Source organism: Peromyscus californicus, unplaced genomic scaffold (assembly GCF_007827085.1).
Source record: "Peromyscus californicus insignis strain IS unplaced genomic scaffold, ASM782708v3 Scaffold_11__1_contigs__length_118956290, whole genome shotgun sequence".
Lineage (NCBI taxonomy): Eukaryota > Metazoa > Chordata > Mammalia > Rodentia > Cricetidae > Peromyscus > Peromyscus californicus.
In genome coordinates, this window is record NW_026294402.1 from 3974078 (window position 1) to 3994984 (window position 20907).

Below are 20907 nucleotides of genomic sequence, written 5' to 3' on the forward strand. Positions count from 1 at the left end.
AAGTGAGACAGTTGATTAGCTTGAACTGTTTGGGAGGCCCCCAGACAGTGGAGCTGGGACCTGTCCTTGGTACATGAGCTGGCTTTTTGGAGCCTGGGGCCTATGCTGAGACACTTTGCTTAGCCTTGGTGTAGGGAGGAGGGGACTGGACCTGCCTCAGCTGAGTCTGCCAGGCTGAGCTGACTCCCCAGGGGAGACCTTGCCTTGGAGGAGGTGGAGTGGGGAGTGGATTGGGAGGGAGAACTGGGGGGTGGCAGGAGGGAGGACGGGGGAATCTGTGTCTGATATGTGAAATTAAGTTAATTATAAAATAAAAATACTATAAAAAAAAGAAAGTGGGTCTTGTGTCCTAAAGTGGGTGCTCTCTACCTTATTCATGAGATAATCTCTCCCTAAGTCTGAAGCTCAAACACTGGGCTCCATCAGCTGCCCAGCAAGCCCCTGTCACTCTGCCTCCTCAGTGCTGGCATTGCAGGTGGACACTGCTGTGTCCTGTTTTTTAGATAGGGCAGGGGATCCAAACCTAGTTCTCAGGCTTGTAGAGAAAGCACTTTATTTACTGAGCCATCTTCCAGCCCCTCTCAGAACATTTAATGCAAAACATTTCCAAAGGGGAAGGAATACTGTGTTTATTAAATGTGTTTATTGAACACTGTGCCAGAGGGAACTAATGTGGACTAATGTCTAAAAGTATGCTGGGCAACACTTTGAAGAATGCCAAGTGCTTCTCCCGACAAACGCTTAGGGCATCTGGACTTGAGCATCAGCACTGGATGACTGGAGCAAGTCTATCAGTCTGCCTCCTGAATGGATGCAGACAGCCATCAACGGCATTTGAACCCGCATTTTATTACCTTAGTCCACACAGTTACCCATCAAGACAAGGAGGAAGCACACCAGCATTTTACTTTCTCCGTCCTTCAGGCAGGGGAAACTGTAACTCCAGGCCACGTTGGGGCAGCAGTGATCACATAGCAAGCCTGACACTGACTGGCTGCACCCTCAGATGTGGTGCTGCACGGGAATGCCAAGGCTACTCCTCCATCCCACAGGACTAGCAGGCCTGCCTTTAAAAGTGAACATCTGGAAATGAGAGACGCCGCACAGTGGCTGGGTTAGAAGCCAGGATCCTTCTAGCAGAGTGAAGTCTTTAGGACGACCGACCGGTTGTCAGATGCTGTGGGATTTGTGAGAAACAAACAAACAAGCAAAAACCCTTCTGTCTGGTTTAAAAAGTTTGTCTCCAACGTTCTAACTTGTTTAAAGAATTCTGAATGCTCAGCAACAAAGCAGCTGTGGAATAGATACAGTAGCTCTTCTCCAAGGCTTCCTCGGGCTTTGTCCCTCAAACTAAAATGCAGGAAAATGTTGATGTTCTTTTCCATATAATGTGGAGACAGCCACAGCAAATGTAGAAAGCACTTTATTGAACAAAATTACACTTAAATGAGCAGAAGCTGGCAAGCATCCTAGAATGTTTCTGCACCATGACTAAGGATGGGTAAGCACCTCCAGCTCTCTAATACCTGACTTTTCCTTCTTGTCCTTCCACAGTAGAACTGAGGCTGTTGTCTTTGCAACCCTAGTGGACAGCATCTCTGAGATGTCTAAATGTAGCAAGTAGACAATGACTGTAAGTAACAGCAACTATAAGGAACTACGTGGAGTAAGAAATTATTGTTCCATGTGTGAGGCATACTCTGAGCATTTTATTTCAAATACACAGGAATGTGTCTAAGCCTCATAATGATTCCACAGTATCACTGACTAACCAGATGTGAGGCGCTCAGGGTACTGCGAAAGTATGGAAATGTGCCTAAGTCTCATATCATCCCACAGTATCACCACCCTCCATTCATAAACAGGGGAATTGGTTCAGAGAGTTTACTGAGTCTAAATTATAATTTTCAGAGCTGGAACTTGAATTGTGTTGGTCTCCAAAATTTTGTGTTCAGGAACTCTTAGCAATACATTTGATATTCTTCATGGAATGAACATCTATGTGAAGAAAAGAGAAAAGTGAGCAAGCGCCAGGAAGTCCTTCTATCACATGTCATGGAAGATACAGAAGCCTGGGTGCAGGGAGCCCTTAAACTACTCAAGAAGTCATTATTACCTTTAGCTCTTTATGGGACAGATACCAGGTCCATTTGACCATTCCTTACATGTGCAGTTTTTCCAAATGATTTCTGGCTTTTATTTCAATCCTGATTTTTAAAGTCTAAGAATACATGGAACAGGGATAGGATATTTGAAAGGCATCAGTTCCGAGTGGGATGGAGTCTACAGCTGGGTGTCCTTGCCCACGGGCGAGGCAGTGCTGAGGTCGGGGAGCCACACCTCCTTTCTTCTAGCCATTACTCTCCATGCTCTCATCTGAGTGCAGTCGATGCTCCTTCAGTGAACCACATGCTCCTTACATGGATTTCAGTTTTACTTGCCAGAGAAGTAGTACATCACATGACTTAGACTCATTAGAATTCATCAAGATCATACACAACTTTCTATGGTGCAGTTAAAACCCTTGGCAAATTCCATGCTAAGCCAGTGAGTACAACTTTGAGGATTTACAACCTAAGATCAAAAATCACGTAACTCATAATTATCACCTTTTGATATAAATTTCTGAAAAAAGACAAATATTCTTCTGATCTCGACTCTATCTGAAAGTCATCCTGACACTGGGGGAAATGAGTCTCCATGGGTGGGGAGCCTCACAAATAGGTTGCTCTTTTGGCTCTTTGAACAGTGACTGCTAGTTACTGTTACAGCTTCAAATTTTATGTTCAAACACCCAGACGCTTTTGATCTCTGTAGAAAGTATAACTGGAAACTTCTTGTGGCATTTCCCAATGAGAAAACACATCTTCCTGTAGTGAACAACGTTTTGCAGTTCACTGGATGGAGTATTACAGTCTATTTATGCATACATTTTCAGTCTTAGGCTTCAGAGTTAAGAAGTTATATGCCTCATCTAAAACCATGTCCTATTTTAAAGACATATGTATGCCTCTAGGTTCCACCATTGAAGAATAAAATTCTCAATTACTGAAAAAAAAAAACACAAAACTATCTGGCTACGAGGAGCATGATGTCATGGTGTGAGGCCAGGCCTCTGACATGCATCACCCCCTGATCCAGGGTAGGTGTTACATTCCTGTTCTAGGACAAAGCACTGTGACCCAGGAAATGTATGGAAGGAAGGGTATATTTGGGTTGAGGGCTCCACAACAATAAGTCCAGGATGGCAGAATGGAGACTTGGTGGCTGTAAGACACGGAAGCTGAGAACTTAACATTTTGAACTGCAGCAGGAAGCAGGGAGTACAAACTGAGAAAGGCACATGGCTTTTAAGCCTCAAAGCCCACCCCCAGTGACTATGTCCTCTAGCAAGGCCACACTTCCTGAGCCCCTCAGCACCACCAACAACTGGAAGTCTGTTGTTTTTATCTAAGTTGTTCTATTCACCAATAAAGATGTTGAAGTTGGATATTGGGGTGAAAAGCTGCTAGTTCACAGAAGCCAAGACGCAATCAGATGACCTTCCTCTTTGGCCAGAGAACCGGCAAGAAAAGTGTCTCTCCACATGTCCCAAACCAAAAGGACCACAAATCTCTAAGTCCCTCCCAACTCCTTCCTGTGTGTCTCTCTATCTGTATTCCTGGCTCTTCCATCCTCTCTATGGCTAATTCCTGTCAACTAGTCGCTGGCTTCACCCCCTGATCCAAGTTTCACAATGAAATCAAATATACCACAACAGCAGTCAACATCCTTATTCCCACCACCACACCTGGCTACTTGCAGTGCTTGATTGGGGGAAGGCCCTGACCTGTGTGGCTCACATTACCTACCTGAAACCATGTAACCATGAAACCATGACTTGGTCTAAGAGACCTGCAGAGGAAGGCTCATGCCACACAGTGACTTTATTCTTAAGCCCAAGAGTTTGTACTAATACACACATTTTTTTTTTAATAAAATTTTTTTTCAAAACAAAATGGTTTAAAAATCTTTACCTCCTCAAAATATATTAACTACAAATTTGTTAAAGTACAGGTAAAATGGGAAAGCAAACCAAAAACACATGCTATGAATATCTTACGGAAAAGTAAAACCCAAGAGTGAACGATGGGGTTAGAAACTGTGTATCCAGTGCTTACCTGTGGAGTCCAGCCCATAAAGCACGGGAGAACTGACGATACGCTGGGGGAATCGTGCTGGTTTTCTGAAAGGCGATTGCCATCAAAGCTGCATCCTTCCAGCAACAAACCACTGATCTGCCACAGAAAAGCAGAAAGTGATAAATAAAAAATTCTGAAATGCCAGGTACACACAGTTGGATCTCAAGATCAAGGCCCAGTGTCCCAGATGCTCTGAAAACAGATTAGGGCCTTTTGTTTGGAGAACACAGAAAATCTGAATCAGTGTTCATTGTAAACTCTCTTTAGGACAGAGTTCTTACTTTTTAGCTAAAATTCTAGGAAAAACTCACAAATGCCATAGACTATATAACCGCAAGTGCCTTGGCATTAGGTTAATAGAAATATAAAGACATAAGCCAAATTAACTCTTTTCCAGGAAGTGGGGGAGAGAAGCATAACCAGAGAATGAACGCATGGTTCCTCCATGTCTTCTAACACTTTTTATTTATCCTGCTGTGTGGAGGTAAGAGAGTAAAGGAGAAAGTCTCACAGTCTAAGGTAGCTTTAGTGTAAGCCAAAGACATCTGGAATAAAAACATGGCTCTGGGAGCCATGTTAGCTATAGTTTCTTGGTGGCCATTTTATCTATTTCTCCAGCGTTAATTGCCCTAGTTAATGGCAGCAGGTCGAATAGTAGCTTACATTCATACCTGTTCAACAGTCTGCCTTTACAGTCTTGTCTGTTTTCTCATGATATTTGCATGATACTAACCACAATCTATCTTAAACAATAGCTTCAAGTTTTAGCCTGACTTGAGAGGATTGAACTTCAAATTCTTTTACAATTGTGCAACAGTGATATACATTCAGTTGAAAGCACATACTAAATTTGGATCTTTCTGCAGCCTAGCATATGTGGTGGGTACTCTCCTTCATGGTGGGCACTGATGGCGGCAGTGCGCTGAGCCGCTGTGAGGCTCATCCTCGATGGTATGAGGTGGCGTGTCATTCTGCTTGAGGTCTTCCCTTCCACGATAACTGAAGACAGAGGTCACCCTTCCTTCCTTCTGTTTACTGGCTACTTGTGTATCTTTTTTGGGAAATGTTTATTTAGGTGTTTGTCCATGTTTTATTTTCTCGTCTTTAAAATGTAGGAAGAATATCTACCTGAAATGACTGCTGTGAACTTTGTTGTCTACCAAGGAGCAGAGTGTTACCAATAAGATCTCCCCTTATACTAGCTGCAACCGGAGCTCGACAGACTGACCCCAAAATTACCCTATTGCTAAAAAATTGCTATGGATAATATAACAGTTCTCCAGACAAATGGTCCAACTTCCAGCCAGACCTGGACTGGGACAATGAGCCCATCTCCATAGGACAAAGACTTACTCCTATGAAGTGTCAAAGCAGAATTTCTACAACCTCAGGAAAAGCACAAGGAAGAGGCAGTATCAAATCTGGGTTGTTTTTGCCTAAAAAAGGTCCAAAAAAATATCCTTCCAAGGAAAGGTAGGAATGCTAGCAGACTCTAGGATGCCAACCTGACATGGAAATCAAGCGTGTGTGAAACTGTCAGACACATAGGAAATGCTCGGTAAGTTTTGCCAATGTTACTCATCTGGGAATGCACAATTATAGAAACAACCAACTGAAGTGAGACAAACTGAAAGTTTAAGCAGAACTTATTTGGGTAATTCTGATCAGAGGGCTTTACAACACTTTCTAGATAAATGAATCCATTCTATTATCTTATTCACGTATGAAGGAAATAAGAGATGTTGAAACACTTTATTGAGCCCATTACACAGCCCTCAAGTATGACTTACGTCTGTACACACTTAAGGGATAGTTTCTGTTTATGGATGCAATTAGCAATTACATAATTTATTTAGTTTGCTTTCGACCTGAATACAAAAAGGCAATGTGCTGTACGTACTATCGCGCAAACTATTTCAGCACTGATTTGAAGGTGTTTTATTCTGTTCTTTTGTCTATTTCTGCTGATGAGTTTCAAGTAATTTCTAACTGGTCCCTTAGAGCTTTTATTATTTTTCTCTTTGTAAATCCTAAATATATTTTCCTGTAATTTTATTTCTAGACATCAACCTTTTTCTGCTTTCAGAATCAATGTATTAATTTTTTTTTGTATCTGGAAAATACTTTTTATTTATTTTTTTTCACTTTAATATATATTTGTTGCAAATGATTTTGATTTTACACACAATAACTATAAGTAGATATGCTATATGATGGGATATTTGATACATTCATGTATTTTGCAATTATTAAATCAGAAAATTATCATATCTGCCACTTCAAATACATATTGTTTCTTCATAGCACAAGTAGTTATGGTTTTGTTTTAGCAGTTTTTTAAATATACATGACATTATTACCAACATTCACCACACTGTGTAATAGAGCCTTACAGTGTGCTTTTCTTTATAGTAACTTTAAATGTAGTCCTTTTGATTGCTTGCTTATGAATGTACTGAAACATCAAAATAAATTATTTTCAGTTCCTAGGGAATCTTAGAAATTAATTTGAATTAATTTGTATGATTAATCTATTGTTCTTACTAAGTGAAACCATGAGCTGGTGATTACTCTATCCCTGGCGTCGCTCTCTATATCCAGTTATTTTGATTTGATTAAAAACTTTACAAACATAACCCTAGGAAACAAACAACAAATTTCCTATGTAACATTTTTAAAGAATGAAGTAATGAAGATATATTTGCTCTATAAGAATGTATTGTGAATGTGTGCAATGTATTAATGTATCAATGTATTAATTTCATCAGCATGTCCAATCTGTGGCCAAGGATTAGTCCAACACCAAATCATAAACTTACTTAAAATATATTTTTTTAATATTCTGCTACTTGATCTTGGGATGAAGTTTGTAGGTGACAATGTTGTGCACTGTGTTTCTCTTCAGGATATGGGATATTATTTCGCTATATTTCATCAGTCTGCCTTTCCTTACAGCAACAGCCTACTGTATCAGTTGCCACAACTTAATAACAATGATGCTCCCACTATGAGCAGATTTCTTCTCTAACACTTCAACTTAGGCTCATCCTGTTACCTGCTTTGATCTGTTATTGGTAATAAGACTTTCACAGGTGGACTTTAAACAAGATTTTTTCCTCTTGGAATGCCATACCGAGACTGAAGTGATTTAGGGCACAGCCAGCAGTAGCTGCAGAGGTGAATTAGGCCAGCACTAACCTTCATGGGAGCTGACCTAGCTGGAGCTGCCCTTTCACTCCAGCACTTCATTATCTCTGCACGGTCATGATTTTTACATAACACATACTGGATTTTGCTTTCTCAAAATACAGTAAGTATAATTAAAGTTTTATATTACATCATATAAATCTCATTGTAAGGTCTTTCATGTTAATTATTATATAATTAGACTGTAATCTATAGTTGAGCTCCATTGATCTTGCATTATAAGAATAGGTGCCTGTGAGTTAGAAATATACAGTGATGCATTTTAAAGTTAAACATCCCATATTAGTACCTTAATCTGCATCTTTGCTTCTTGAAGTCGGCCTTTCCAGGATGCTACAAATTTAAGACTATCCACAGAGCAGCCCATTGCCCTGTAAAAGTAGAGCAGATTCAAATGTCATGAGAAATAACTCTTCAGTGTGCAAGTAGAGGTCTATCAATAGAGCGTGTGTGTAGCAAACATAAGGCTGGGGTGGGGGTGGGGATTCAATCCCTAGAACCAACCCCAAACACACAAAACAGTGTCCTTAGGAGATAAAGTTAACAATACAGCTATTTTCAATGACTTGTTTTAAATCCAAATACAATGTTCAAGAAAGAGCTACCAAATTAAGTGTAATACCTAAGGTTTTAACATTAGTTGCTTAAATGTCAATCTTCCTTTGAGATTACAAGTTTTTTCAGTAAAGGGCCTTTGATATTGTTTTACATTCTCCATTTTGATCATGGCCCTCAAATCTTAGCACATAAAAGATATTAAATTTTTATTGAATGAACAAAATATCCTGAGTAAAGATAAATACCAGTCCCTAGGACTGAACTTCTACCTCTTCCTCAGAATATTCTAGCGATCCTCTTTCTTTATGCTCCATCTTGTTACAAACAGGGTCTATATATCCAGTAAGCTGACACTGCTACAGAGACCAGCTTGACCTTAACTGTAGCTCTTTTCACCATGAAAGTTATCCAGAGCAGCCTCCTAAAAGATCCTGCAAAATCATGTTTTCATGTAGTCTAAGGTGGCAACCACCAGCCACCTGTGGTCACCGAACACTGTGAGCTTGGTCAATAGGCCCAAGAAAGTAAACCCTTCAGTCTATAGTTTACATTTAAATAGACCATTGGCTACTATTTTGGACAGTGCAAGTCTGGATAAAAAAAAAATGACCAAACTTAGGAATTTAAAAATTTTCCAATTCTATAAAGCAATGATACTGAAATTAGAAGTTGACTGTTATTAAAGGCAAGCTGTTAGGGGGAGTAATAAACTTACATAGGTCTCAAAATAAATTTACTCTTGACAATCAGGATAATGTGACTAGAGGTGAATAAGTAAAACATAATCACCCTCAGGGAAAATAAGGTATTCATTCTACCTTGCAGTTTCCTGGCGAAGAGCATTAAGGAATGTGTCTGGATGGAAGAGTTCAGATAGGTCAAGTGTATCAGAGAGAAGAGCTTGCTTTTCAGCTTTATCGACCCAGTTCTAGAGGAAGACGGGAAAATAAATACATAAGTGTATAGTTACACATAAGCCATTTTTAACAAGAGTGTTATATACTCATTTTCCAATTGCTCTGAAACAGTGTCTAGAAAGAACCGAGACTCTGCCTCTGCCTTGCAGAAGCCTGAAGTAGTAATCTGGTGTCTGTCCACTGTGAGCAAGCCTCCTGGCACAGCCTTTCTATTGTAAAACCTGTTCACGATGAAATGTAAAAAGGGACATTTCAAGTTATGTATAGCAGTTGGAGTTGGGCCTTCACCAGGGGCCTTCACCAGCAAGTAGGGATGCATTTCAGTGTACACTGGATACACAGGTGCAGATCCTGAATCCTGAGCACCCCCTTCTCAGCAGCACACTGGCCAAGGGCTGAGAAGAAATGAGTCTCTGTCAAGCGGCTGCAATGTAGTCTTCTCATACCTGCTGTGTCAGGCCAGTTCCACCTGGAGTTACACGTGCCAACATACAGTATGTTGGGAAAGTGTGGTGATATTTTATTTGTGTACCCCAATAAAGCTTATCTGGGGACCAGAGGAAAAAGGCAGCCACTGTACTAAAAATAGAGGTCAGGTAATAGTAGCACATGCCTTTTAATCCTATCACTCAGGAGGCAGGGATCTGTCTGGATCTCTGTGAGTTAAAGGCCATACTGGGAACAGAGCCAAGCATGGTGGTACATACCTTTAATGCCAGCACTAACCATAAAGGTCTGGAGGTCTGTACAGAAAGACAGAAAGTGACAGAGATGGGCAGGAAGAGGAAGTGATGTAGCTGGCCAGAGAGAGGAAATGAGATGGCAGAACAGAAAAGCACACAGGCGTGGGTATACACGAAGTAGCTCTCTTTAGTAGAGCATCTCCAAGTGGTAAGAATGTGGCTTTCTGCTTTTCTGATCTCTCGGTTTTAACCCCAATATCTGACTCCGGGTTTTTTATTAATAAGACCGTTTAGCAATTTGTCTTACAGATAAGAATTTAAAAGCCACCACTTGGAACAAATGCAACAGCAGTCTTGTACAACAGCAGGCTGACATTAACCAACTGTGCATACCACCATGCTGCAAGTTAGACCCTTGCTTTAAGGTACAAAGAATGAGGTCAAAGGTCTTACCCTAGGTTACACAGCAGCTGTTAAAACCAAGACATAAACCAGAGAGTTAAGTGACTGGTTTCTGCTAAGATTTCCTGCAGGTCCTGATACTAAAAGGTGGCTTCCTGGTATTCTCGGAAGCACTCTATCATTTCAGCGGGTGCACAAAGGTGGAACACAGGAAATGTCAACCACTGACCAATCAAAGACGGCCATTTACAGAGTAATTTGTCTTACATGGTTTATAAACAGCCCAAGAAAACCATCAGCGCTCCATTAACAGAAAGCCCACTTCATGCCTTTGCAGCTCAGCCAGGATGAGACCATTACGTTAGTATTATTATAACAATCAGACTCTTCAGTCTCCACATTTGTGTAGTTGTCTCAACATACTTGGCCAGTACTAAGTACTGTAGAGACAAAGATGTCTCTATATCCTTGTAGTCGACATGTGTTGATTTTTTAATTAAGAGATTTCAAAAGAGATTCTTATAAACAACTGCAAATCTCCCGCTCAGATACTATGCTTTACAATAATGCTGCACATAATTTATCTAATTTGTCTTTCATTATTAGCTAAACATCCAAGAAGTTACTCTTTTAAATGAAACACTTAACATAAATATTTACAATTATACTATTAATACTTTAAAATCAATTTTGAATTCTAATACCCTAGAGGGTTATTGCCAGAAGTGGATTTATATGTGCTCAAACTAATTAACAACTACAGAGTAGCTGATAATCAGATTTTACTTCATTAAAGTTCAGATTAAGATAATTAGTCAAGGAGGAAAAGTTTCCTTGGTAAAAATGTTATTAGTCCATGAAAAAATAAAAATGTGTTAGTCTACTAAGCTTAGAGCTAGAGTGACTAAGATGCGGTCTGACAGCTAAGGCTTATGTAGAGAAGCCTCTTTTAATGGTTGTAGTAATTAATTAGCAAACCTCACAGAGAGGGAAGAATTGCTTTTTTCCACATTTAAACCATACTTACACTGATTTATGAGCATGCAAATAAAGAATTAGGTACCAGTGTTTTTAGTAAGAAATGTGTACAGACAGACTGCAACAAGCAGAATCACACACAACAACTCTTAATCAATGACTCTACTTTACTCACGTCATGGTGATGGCCACTGACAGGTGGGTTTCAGATTTATCCCCTAGTCTCATCTACGATTATTAGTGTTCATATCTATAATTCTTTAATGATGTGTAACAAAAACAGTTACAGAGATAGGTGAATGAACATCTAACAGGATCACCTGACAAATGGGCCAGGCAATTTCTTAAACATCACACAAGCATATCACCTCAGAATAGTAGGCAGGACAACTCTTGGCTTAGGCCACAATGAATCCTGGAGATGGTCAGGCATACTTTCTTACTATACGATAAATGAAATAACTTTCCAAAGTGAATATGGAAAGATTTCAAAATAGTGCAATGTCAGAATACAATCCAAGAATGGTGTCCTGTGAAGGGAATTCTGAGTGCTTGTGAGAAAACTCCAAGAAAACAAGAGTCCTGTGACCTCAGTTTCTTCAAAAACACAGAATTGTTCTTGAGATGTACTTTCATGTCCCTTCCAGGGGTAGCAGAAAAGAGTGAGTTTACTTCAGATTATTCATTATAACTGCATATTTGTTTATATGCCTCTATAAAAAACCATTTTACTCATGTGACTCTTCTTAACCCTCTGATGCTTTGAACGAAGTTGGCAATTGCATGAGACTTCAGTCTGCCTCATTTTTAGGCTCTACTCTCCCAGATCAATTGTCAACTAGAGCAGTCAGCACTGCAGTACTGAGTGCTAGGATACAGTCAGCACTGCAGTACTGAGTGCTAGGATACAGTCAGCACTGCAGTACTGAGTGCTAGGATACAGTCAGCACTGCAGTCCTAAGTGTAGGATACAGTGAGCACTGCAGTACTGAGTGTAGGATACAGTCAGCACTGCAGTACTGAGTGCTAGGATACACTCAGCACTACAGTACTGAGTGCTAGAATACTGAGTGCTAGCTGTAAGATGGGTTTAGAAGCATTTACTCTATGACAGAAGTGTATGAGACAGGGGAAATGAGATACCACCAATAATGGACAAAAGGTGCAAAGGAGAAAATTACATTAAAAAGTAATATCTTATCCAAGTCCTATTTGTTTATGAATTCTATATATAGAACTGAATAATAAAGCTGTTTCCTCATGAACATAGTTAAGAAATAGTTCAGCTGTAATACAACCAAATATCATTTTTATGCAGGCTAGACATACTACACCTGTGTATCTTTGTCAAATTGTGCAGAAATTCTCTGCAATTCTTTTACATATTAAAATGAGACCATAAGGCAATGGAAGGTAGACCATAGGGAAATCTGAATACTTGAGTATTACAAAATTAAAGGCACATAGCCAACTCCCCACCAGGGGCTTTCTAGCCACCACATGTAGCCTGAAGACCCAGGAAAGTATCCGATTGCTCTTCTCAGTTTCTGCTATGTTCCGCTGGCCAGGGACTCGCTCCCTAACGCTGAGACTCTCCGGCCACCACACAGAGCCTGGGGACCTAGAGCTGCATATAGAAGAATGAAATCACCCTGCAGAAAACTCAACTCCAAATGGATCAAAGACCTCAACAGAAGACAAGAATCCCTAAATCTGACAGAGAGGAATGCAAGGAACACATAGGCACAGGAAAGGACTTTCTGAACAGGACCCCAGAAGCACAGGCATCAAGACCAAAAGTAAGTGGGACCTCATAAAACAGCAAAGCTCTATAAAGCAAATGGCACCAACATTTGGGTGAAGAGGCAGAATATACCTGATAGAGGGTTAGCATCTAGAACATACAATAAACTCAAAAACCTAAACACAGGAGAACAACCAACCCAAAACAGGGCACGGAATTAAACAAAGGATAAAATATAAACAGGAGGAGTCTTCTTCCAGCAGTCAGGTCACAGTTCTGAAAGGGCTTCAATCACCTGGAGTTGCTGTCTGTACAATCCAGATGCACAACTGCAGATTTTTCTCCACATTATCAATGGTTAAGAAACAAAACCATGAACAGATAGCAGACATTTTGAAGAGTGTGGTACCAACATTTCAAATGACCTAAAAATGAGTTTGTGTTTTATGTAAAGTCCTGTCATTTTCACTGTCCAGGTTATCTCAATAGGTAAGTCTACGGACCATAGTCGGAGACACACACTCAGCTACTAAATAATCCATTCTCACCTGAATTGCAAGGGCACGGGTTACAAGACCTCTCAGGTACTGGAGGGGGTCCTCGGGGCCTTCCCACTTGCTCTGCCACGTAAGAGGACACTGCAGTGTGAAAGAGCAGAAGTCAGCTTACATGGACGACAACATGTATAGACTTTCAACATTAGTGTAGAGGAAAGAATGTCTGAAGCTAAAATGGGATTCGTTAGTTGTAAAGCCTCTTAAAGGAATGAACACATCTAATACTCACTGGGAAACTAGTCAACAACATTTTCTTGGAGTGAAATTTGGCATGGTATGAAATCAAAATAAAATTTAAAAATTCATTTTAAAATTGCTAAAGATAAAAAGTGTACTGTGGTCCCTAGAGAATTTTTTTCAAGCTATGCATAAAGAGCACACATGAATTTACCTACATGGGTAGATATGCAAAAAAAAGGTAACTGAAGTGTGTGGCCTAAATTAAAACCAGTAAGTAAAATAACAGAACAGCTCTTTTATAAAAACTGTCTTTCTAATAGCTGACCACGGTTACTCTCAACTAATACACACTTCTGTGCTTTAGAAGTGTTCAGCAAGTACATATGTACTATAACACACTTCTGTGCTGGTTTTCTGGAGTTTCAATAATAAATATCAACAAATTTTGTATTATTTTAAGTATAGTAACAGCACAACAATTTTATGCCACATTCACCCTCTGACTATGCAAGTGATAAAATACTACAGGCTAGCCTATATCAATCATCAATAATGTATAGAAAACTAGAAACATTAATATTCAAACATAAGAGTAGAAAGGGAACTTAGAAGAAGACATCAAACACTTTAGAGGCATCTAGCCATTCTTAGAAATAAGTGCCAGAGTCATGACTAAAACAGATGTGGGTTTAAAACGTAAGTTTAAATAAACAACTTGAAAATGTAACTCAAGGAATGAGAAAACAAACCAAGTCCCAAACAAGGAGAAATGAAATAACAAATACCACAGTAGAAATAAGTAAAACAGAATAAAAAATATTAATGATCAACAAACCAACAGCCAATATTTTGAAAAGCAAACTAATAAACGTTTCATTAGCTTAACCAACAAAAGATACAAAGTCAGAGATGACAGATAAAGGAGACCACTGATACCACAAAAATTGGAAAATCATTCAAGACTGTTAATGTGTACAAGTATGTGCCAACAAACAAAAAAATCCTAGAAAAAACCAGCTCCTTTCTTGGCTTCTAAACCTGGGGCTAGTAAGATGTTTCTGTGGGTAAAGGCACTTGCTAGGCCTGAGGATCTGGGTCCCACATACTGGAAGCAAAGAATCTACTTCTGCAGGTGACCTCTGACCTCCATACAGACATGTGATCACACACATAAAATGTAATAAAATTTCTCAAAATTAAATGATGACAGAAAACATCAACAAACTAGAAACAAGGCTGAATTGGTAGCAGCAGCAGTAGTAGTAATAGTAGTAACAGTAATAGTAATAATAATAGCAGCAGCAGTAGTAGTAATAGTAGTAACAGTAATAGTAATAATAATAGTAGCAGCAGTAGCAGCAAAGGAAAGGCCAGCTGCACTGCTGAGCTGTGTGGAACTTCCAAGGAAGACGAACACTGTGGGGGACACAGCCCAGTAGGACAGCGCTTGCTAGCGTTGAAAAACTGGTTTTATAAAGGGCTCAATTAAAATGATTTTAAAAAAGCAAATGCAATCTATTAATTTCTAATAAAAATGACACACCTATGATTATTTAGGATGCATGACAAGGAAATTTGTGAGTTTCTTCTTGACTTTATTATGTCTTTAAGTTATGATTTAAAATCTGTTCTAACATAGTAGAGAGAATTATAGTATTGATGATGCATTCATTATTGTGTCTTTTTATAAAACAAAAGCAGCCAAGCTTTATCAAATAAACTGACAAATCCTAATCCTTGGGAGGAAAATTCCTGCTGCAACAACCCAGGTACATTGGTGACAATATCAACTGGTATTCTAAATTATATTAAGTAATATCACCTAGCACACAAATTGCAACATTTAAATGTAATAAAAATTAACTTTTACTTTGAAATGCATGGTATAGTACATTTTTGAATTTTATTAAAACTCAATGGCTTTGTCCTGGTCAAAACTGGTCTACTCTCACTTGAATTTCAAATACCCTAAAGCTGTCTCAAAAAATCTGCATCATATAATTGAAGTGTGCTTTGTAAAACACAGTTTTGATTCTCTGAAAGAATTTTATCAAATCCATTTTCACATAAATAATGAAAATAAATGTAGTGATACATACCGAGGCTGTATTTGAATGGTGTGTATGTGTGTGTGTGTGTGTGTAAGTCTGTCAGGGGTTGACTCTGGATGTCCCTCAGTTAGTCTCTACTGAACACTTTTCACCTGGCTGAAGTGGCCGCTGGTGAGCTGCAGTGTTCCACAGGTCTCCACCTGTCCTTAGTCCCGGAGTTACAGATGTGTGCAGCTGCTGCTGGCTTTTCCATGGGTGAAACCTGGGTTCTCATGCTTCTATCTGAACCACTTTACCAACAGAGCTTTCAAAGTTCAGTACAGAAAACTCAACATTATATATGATACCTACATCCCATATTTCAATTAAGAATTTAGCCATCTGGTTCATTTGCTGTGACTGTTGCTATAATCAAATGAAGAAACACTCAGCAGACCTTAGCAGCTGAGGGAAAATGAAATATTATAAAGAATTAAAAATTTATGACCCATTTATAAAATAGTTAAGTCTTAATCAAGGGAAGGATTTTATATAATTAAGCCTTTAGAAGCCTTTGGCTCTTTATCTTCAAAGTTATCTAAAAGACAAGTATAAGATTCCCATCACAGAAAATAATTTAAAATTACTGATTTTTTTTTTCAGTGGACTATGCCATGTCTCCAAAATGGTTAATAGAAGCAAAAGGAGCAGTCAAGTTGTACATATGTGAATGTGGCATGTGTCTTGTGTGCATATGTGTCCTCATGAATGTGTGTATGTGTGTGTGCACATGTGTGTGCACACATGTGCACGTGCAGGTTATAAGCATCCAGAACTTTCCTGCATCTCCAGAAATCTGAAAGAGGACATCAAAAGTGTGGCTGTAGGGAGAGAGGTGATGTGCAAAGATCCTATAGTGGAAAAGTGAAGAATACAAAAATCGTGTGAAATCTAGACATACTGAACTTGAGATTGTGAAAGACAGTGCAGTCTAACATGGTACTAGACAAAATCATCTGGAAAGGAGGCATATATGTCCCTCAAAAGACTGAATAAAAAGAGAAGTGGCAGTCCCAGCAACCTGCACACACATAACACCTGCCTCACTTCAAAGAAATTTTGGAAGCTGCATAGTATGTCCTAGGTAGAACATGGCACTTGCTGGATCACACTGCTGCCCTGGCAAAGAATCACAAAACCAGATCTTATAGTCAGAACTTTTACCTGGGGAGAAGAGAAAGAAGACAGAAAGAGAAAGAATTGTTCTTTCTCTACGTCCCAAGGGCCCCCTGTATCAGCTTGGCTAAACAAGTGATCACTCTGAGAATCAGTGTAGGTTCTGGAAGTTGGTCTGACTTAGATTTGTGGATACAAGTCCACTTGGTGGGAAGGGAAGAACTCAATCTGAGGGGAAGCAAGGGGCATTTCCAGATGAGAACTGCAGCTCCACCTCTGAGAAAAGTGAGATAAACTATGCACGAGAGGGGTGAGTTGACCCGAGCCCAGCCTGACTAGGGCATACAGGACTCAAGGCTTTCTGCACTCTCAGAGCCCCAGAGGGAGTTGGTAGAAAAGTCACCCACTCTAGCATGTCTTAGGCCATGAGCACTCTCAGAGTGCTCTCCAGAGAAGCAGCAGCCTGGAGGAACATTCAGCCTCGGGTAGAGCATTTCCAGGGGCCTTTTCCTTACTACCAAGCTGGGTTACAGAAACACTGCAGGGATCAGCCCCACGGCACACAGCATGCACTCCAGTAGGGAAAGCAGGGCAGGGCTGGGTCTGCAAACAGCTCTTTCTGCTCTAACAGGATGGGGTTTCAGAGAGAAAAGGAAGCAAACCTTCCCTCTCACCCCAAAGCAGCACAAATCAGTGAAGCATTTCTCTCCCTTCTCCTTCCTTCTGACTGTACTGCCTCCATCTGTACTTATCTCATTGGATTATCTTTCACTATTAATTCTTAAGCCTTCATCCCACATGCTCTGCTGTATTTTCATGCTTGTTTTCTTCCTCTGTCCATTCCTTTTCTCTCAAGTACTTATTAATACATTGGCCTGTAATGCTAATTCCGAGCTTATCCTATAAGCATCTTACTCTTTTCTATCCTCACTAAGGTTAGAGTTGACATTAGCAGCTTTTATCAGTGTACTTCAATATATGGTCTGTTTTTGAATTCTTACTATTTCTGCAGTGCACTTTCTCTCTTCCAAGTGCCAGAGAGGGCTGCCTCTGATAAGAACCCCACATAAGACAGAAAGAAGAACCAAACACAACGGAGATGTAAACTGTAACACAGAAACAATGTATATACATATATACATACACATGCATGGAGCCAAGATGGAGCCTCCAAACCTCACCAGCTCCTCAATAACTGCACCCAGAGAAAATGCAAGGATTCAAATGACACTAGACTAAGAATGTAAAGGTTTAATTTTAAAAATATTTGGTGACCTCAAAGAGGATTCACATAAAGAAATGGAGGAAGGAAGTCCATTTGAGATCTGGTTGAGAAAGCTAGGAACTTAAAACGAGATATTCAGAAAAAAATTGAGATTCTGAAGGAGAAAAAGAGAATAGTGATCTTGAAAGTGAAAAGCTCAATAAAGCAAATCAATTGTGGGAAGAATTACTGAAACGAGATCTAGCCGGCTTCCCAAAAGAATGTCGGGAACTGAAGACAAGGTCAAGACACTATTACATTAGACAGAACTAAAGATCAGTTATTTCAACAATTCTCAAGAACTCTGGGATAAGATCAGGAGACCACAGAAGAATCCAAAGTGTACAGAGATAAAAACCAAACGAACAGAAAACCTGTCCAGTGACAGCGCAGCAGGAACATCCCCAGATGTGGGGAAAGACATGGACATCCATGTGTGAGAAGCACTTAGGACCCACACAGACATGACCCCCTACTGAAGACACCTCTCTCCCCTCTGTAGATGCTGCGTAAAGTGTATATAAAATTTCTTTATAACTCATGTGAACTACGTGGATTTCATTATTTTCTAAAATGGTCCAATTATTTAGGAAGAGGAGTACTGATTTCTCTTCTTCTGGTGAACATACCCTGGTGTTTCATTAGAGTTGTCTGTCACTTAGCTTTACTGCTTGTTCACCTTCAGCTCCTCCACAGGCACTTGGCTGAAGTTTTTGTCCAGTGAGCAGCACCACCTGCCTGCAAAGGGTTTGGAGACAGGCACACTCACAACCCAACTGGTCTGGAACAAAGTAGATTCTAAGATTTTTGTTGAAGTTGCTAGGAACAGCTTTGAGCATACAGGGTCTAAGATTTGGAGTGGTAGGTTACCTACATGTAGGGAAGACTTGTCCCAAAGTGAAATAAAAATGGATTTCATTATATATGCAGTGAAGAGATGGCCACAGAAGGGAACACAGGCTGAGATCCTAGAGAATCATACACTTGCATCAGGCTGATAAAATTCTTCCTCTGACTCACTGTTGGTTTTTTAACTAATGCATTCTGTCTACATAGTTTCCTCCACCTCAACTTTAGTGTTGTTACTATTAACTATAGGGTCCATGGTAAATACATTTCATGAAAGGAGAGCGACACAGGTAACAGAATAACAATCAATAGATTTAGGATCGTCTTACCTTTTGGTTTAATAAAGCACTTGCCAGTTTTTGTACTTCTAAACTCAGTAAAGTAGTTCCTCTGATGACTTTGCTGAGGGCAGCAAGAGACTGATGAACACTCTGTACTAGGCGGATGGCATTGAACTGTTCAAGAATGATGAATGATAATATTGGAGATCCTTGTCGATCATTGGGAGGTGATACTTTCTGATGGATTAGGTTTGAATTCTAAAAGAACAAAGTCATGTCACAGTTAACCAGTAACATCAATGACACACCAAAGTATGTAAACGGTCAAAATTGCTCATGAGTTCATGTTTCTGAGTAGTCTGTTTTATGAATGGATAAACTGAGTCTGCAAATGGGGATTTCTGGACTCTTAATGATTTTTAGTGGTATGTGGAGTGGAAACAGACCAGCAAAACAAGCGCCACTGAGGAGCAATGCCAGTGCATGAGGAAGGCACAGAAGAAAGGGACCCCTCAAACTCAATGCAACCACCTCACAGGGTGGTGGGCTGCCCTGCCATTCCATTTTTACTGTGCTCAGACCCGGGACAGGCACAGCTTCCAAAACTAATCCTTTTACACTGTGACAACTATTCCTTTCACACCAATTCATTGGTTTTTACCAAATTACAGGAAATACAATTATTCAAAAAACAAAAGCAGTCATAATTTCATGCTTGATTCTTCTAGTTTAGCTGAAAATCAATCTGTAGTACTTGAGTAAGGAGTATTTGACCAAAGCAAGTATGTGATAATAATTTAAATTGGAAATGATGAAGAGGGCTAGAGAGATGGCCCAGTGGTTAAAAGCACTGGCTGATCTTCCAGAGGACCCAGGTTCAATTTCCAGCAACCACATGGCAGCTCACAATTATCTGTGATCTGGTACCCTTGTTCAGACATACATACAGGCAAAAATGTCAATACACAGAAAAAATAAATTTAAAAACAAAAGGCTTTTCTGGAAATGCTGAAGAATGGAAAGACAAGGCAAACATATAGGCCAAAGTAAGAGTTTCCTGAGAGCTGATACACAGTAGCTGAGCCTGGGAGCTAATACACATCATTTCTGTTAGTAGATTACTCTTCCTCACATTTTTAAAAATGTATTCAAGGTATGCACAAATAATGTGTTGGTATAAAAGAGTCCACTTTGTAGGGATGTCACCCAGCAGGTATCTATCTCCCCAGGGGACCTCCTCTCCTTAGTGTTTTCTGGCTCCTAGCACCTGCCCTATGCAGATGCGCAGCAGCAGGATCCGGTCAGAATTGACCAGGAACTTAAGCATCTGCTAAGACATCCATCACGCCTTAGACTACAGCCCTCCTGAGAGAGAAGAGTCTGACCAACTTCATAGCCTTTCTCCAAGCCTCTATGTTCCAGTCCCCTCAGATGTCTCCTCTCCCTCTAGCTCAGGGTGGTAATCCCCGCAGGGTTTGAACTATTGCTACTTCTTGGCTGTTTCAGCTCTCCACCACTCACATGACAAAGTGCTTATACTCAATGTCTTAGTTATGTTTCTATTGCTGTGATAAGATACCACTACCAGGCAACATACAGAAGAAAGGTGTTATTTGGGGATTAAGGTTTCAGAAGGTTAGAGTCCATGACCCTCATGGTGGGAAACAAGGCAGCAGGCAGGCAGCCATGGTGCTGGGGCAGTAGCTGTATCTTGAGACACAATGAGGCAGAAAGAGAGAGAGCGAGCTAACTGGGAATAACCCAAGTCTTTCTGAAACCTCAAATCCTGCCCCCACTGGCACACCTCCTCCAACAAGGCCACACCCTGAATCCTTCCCAAATAGCTCCACCATACGGGGACTACACCTTCAGACATATAAGCCTATGGGGGTTATTTGCC

At 40.1% G+C, this 20907-nt stretch overlaps 1 protein-coding gene across 2 annotated transcripts in view; it reads right to left on the reverse strand.

The window, feature by feature from the left end:
* Positions 1-20907, reverse strand: part of Dync2h1 (dynein cytoplasmic 2 heavy chain 1) — a 260746-nt gene that overhangs the window by 15198 nt on the left and 224641 nt on the right. For both annotated transcript variants that reach the window (XM_052751659.1, XM_052751655.1), the window contains 5 exons: positions 19056-19265; positions 13219-13308; positions 8765-8874; positions 7678-7759; positions 4161-4277 (listed from right to left, as the gene is read on the reverse strand). In XM_052751659.1, the coding sequence (XP_052607619.1) occupies positions 4161-4277; positions 7678-7759; positions 8765-8874; positions 13219-13308; positions 19056-19265 (609 nt within the window). The remainder of the gene's footprint in view (positions 1-4160; positions 4278-7677; positions 7760-8764; positions 8875-13218; positions 13309-19055; positions 19266-20907) is intronic.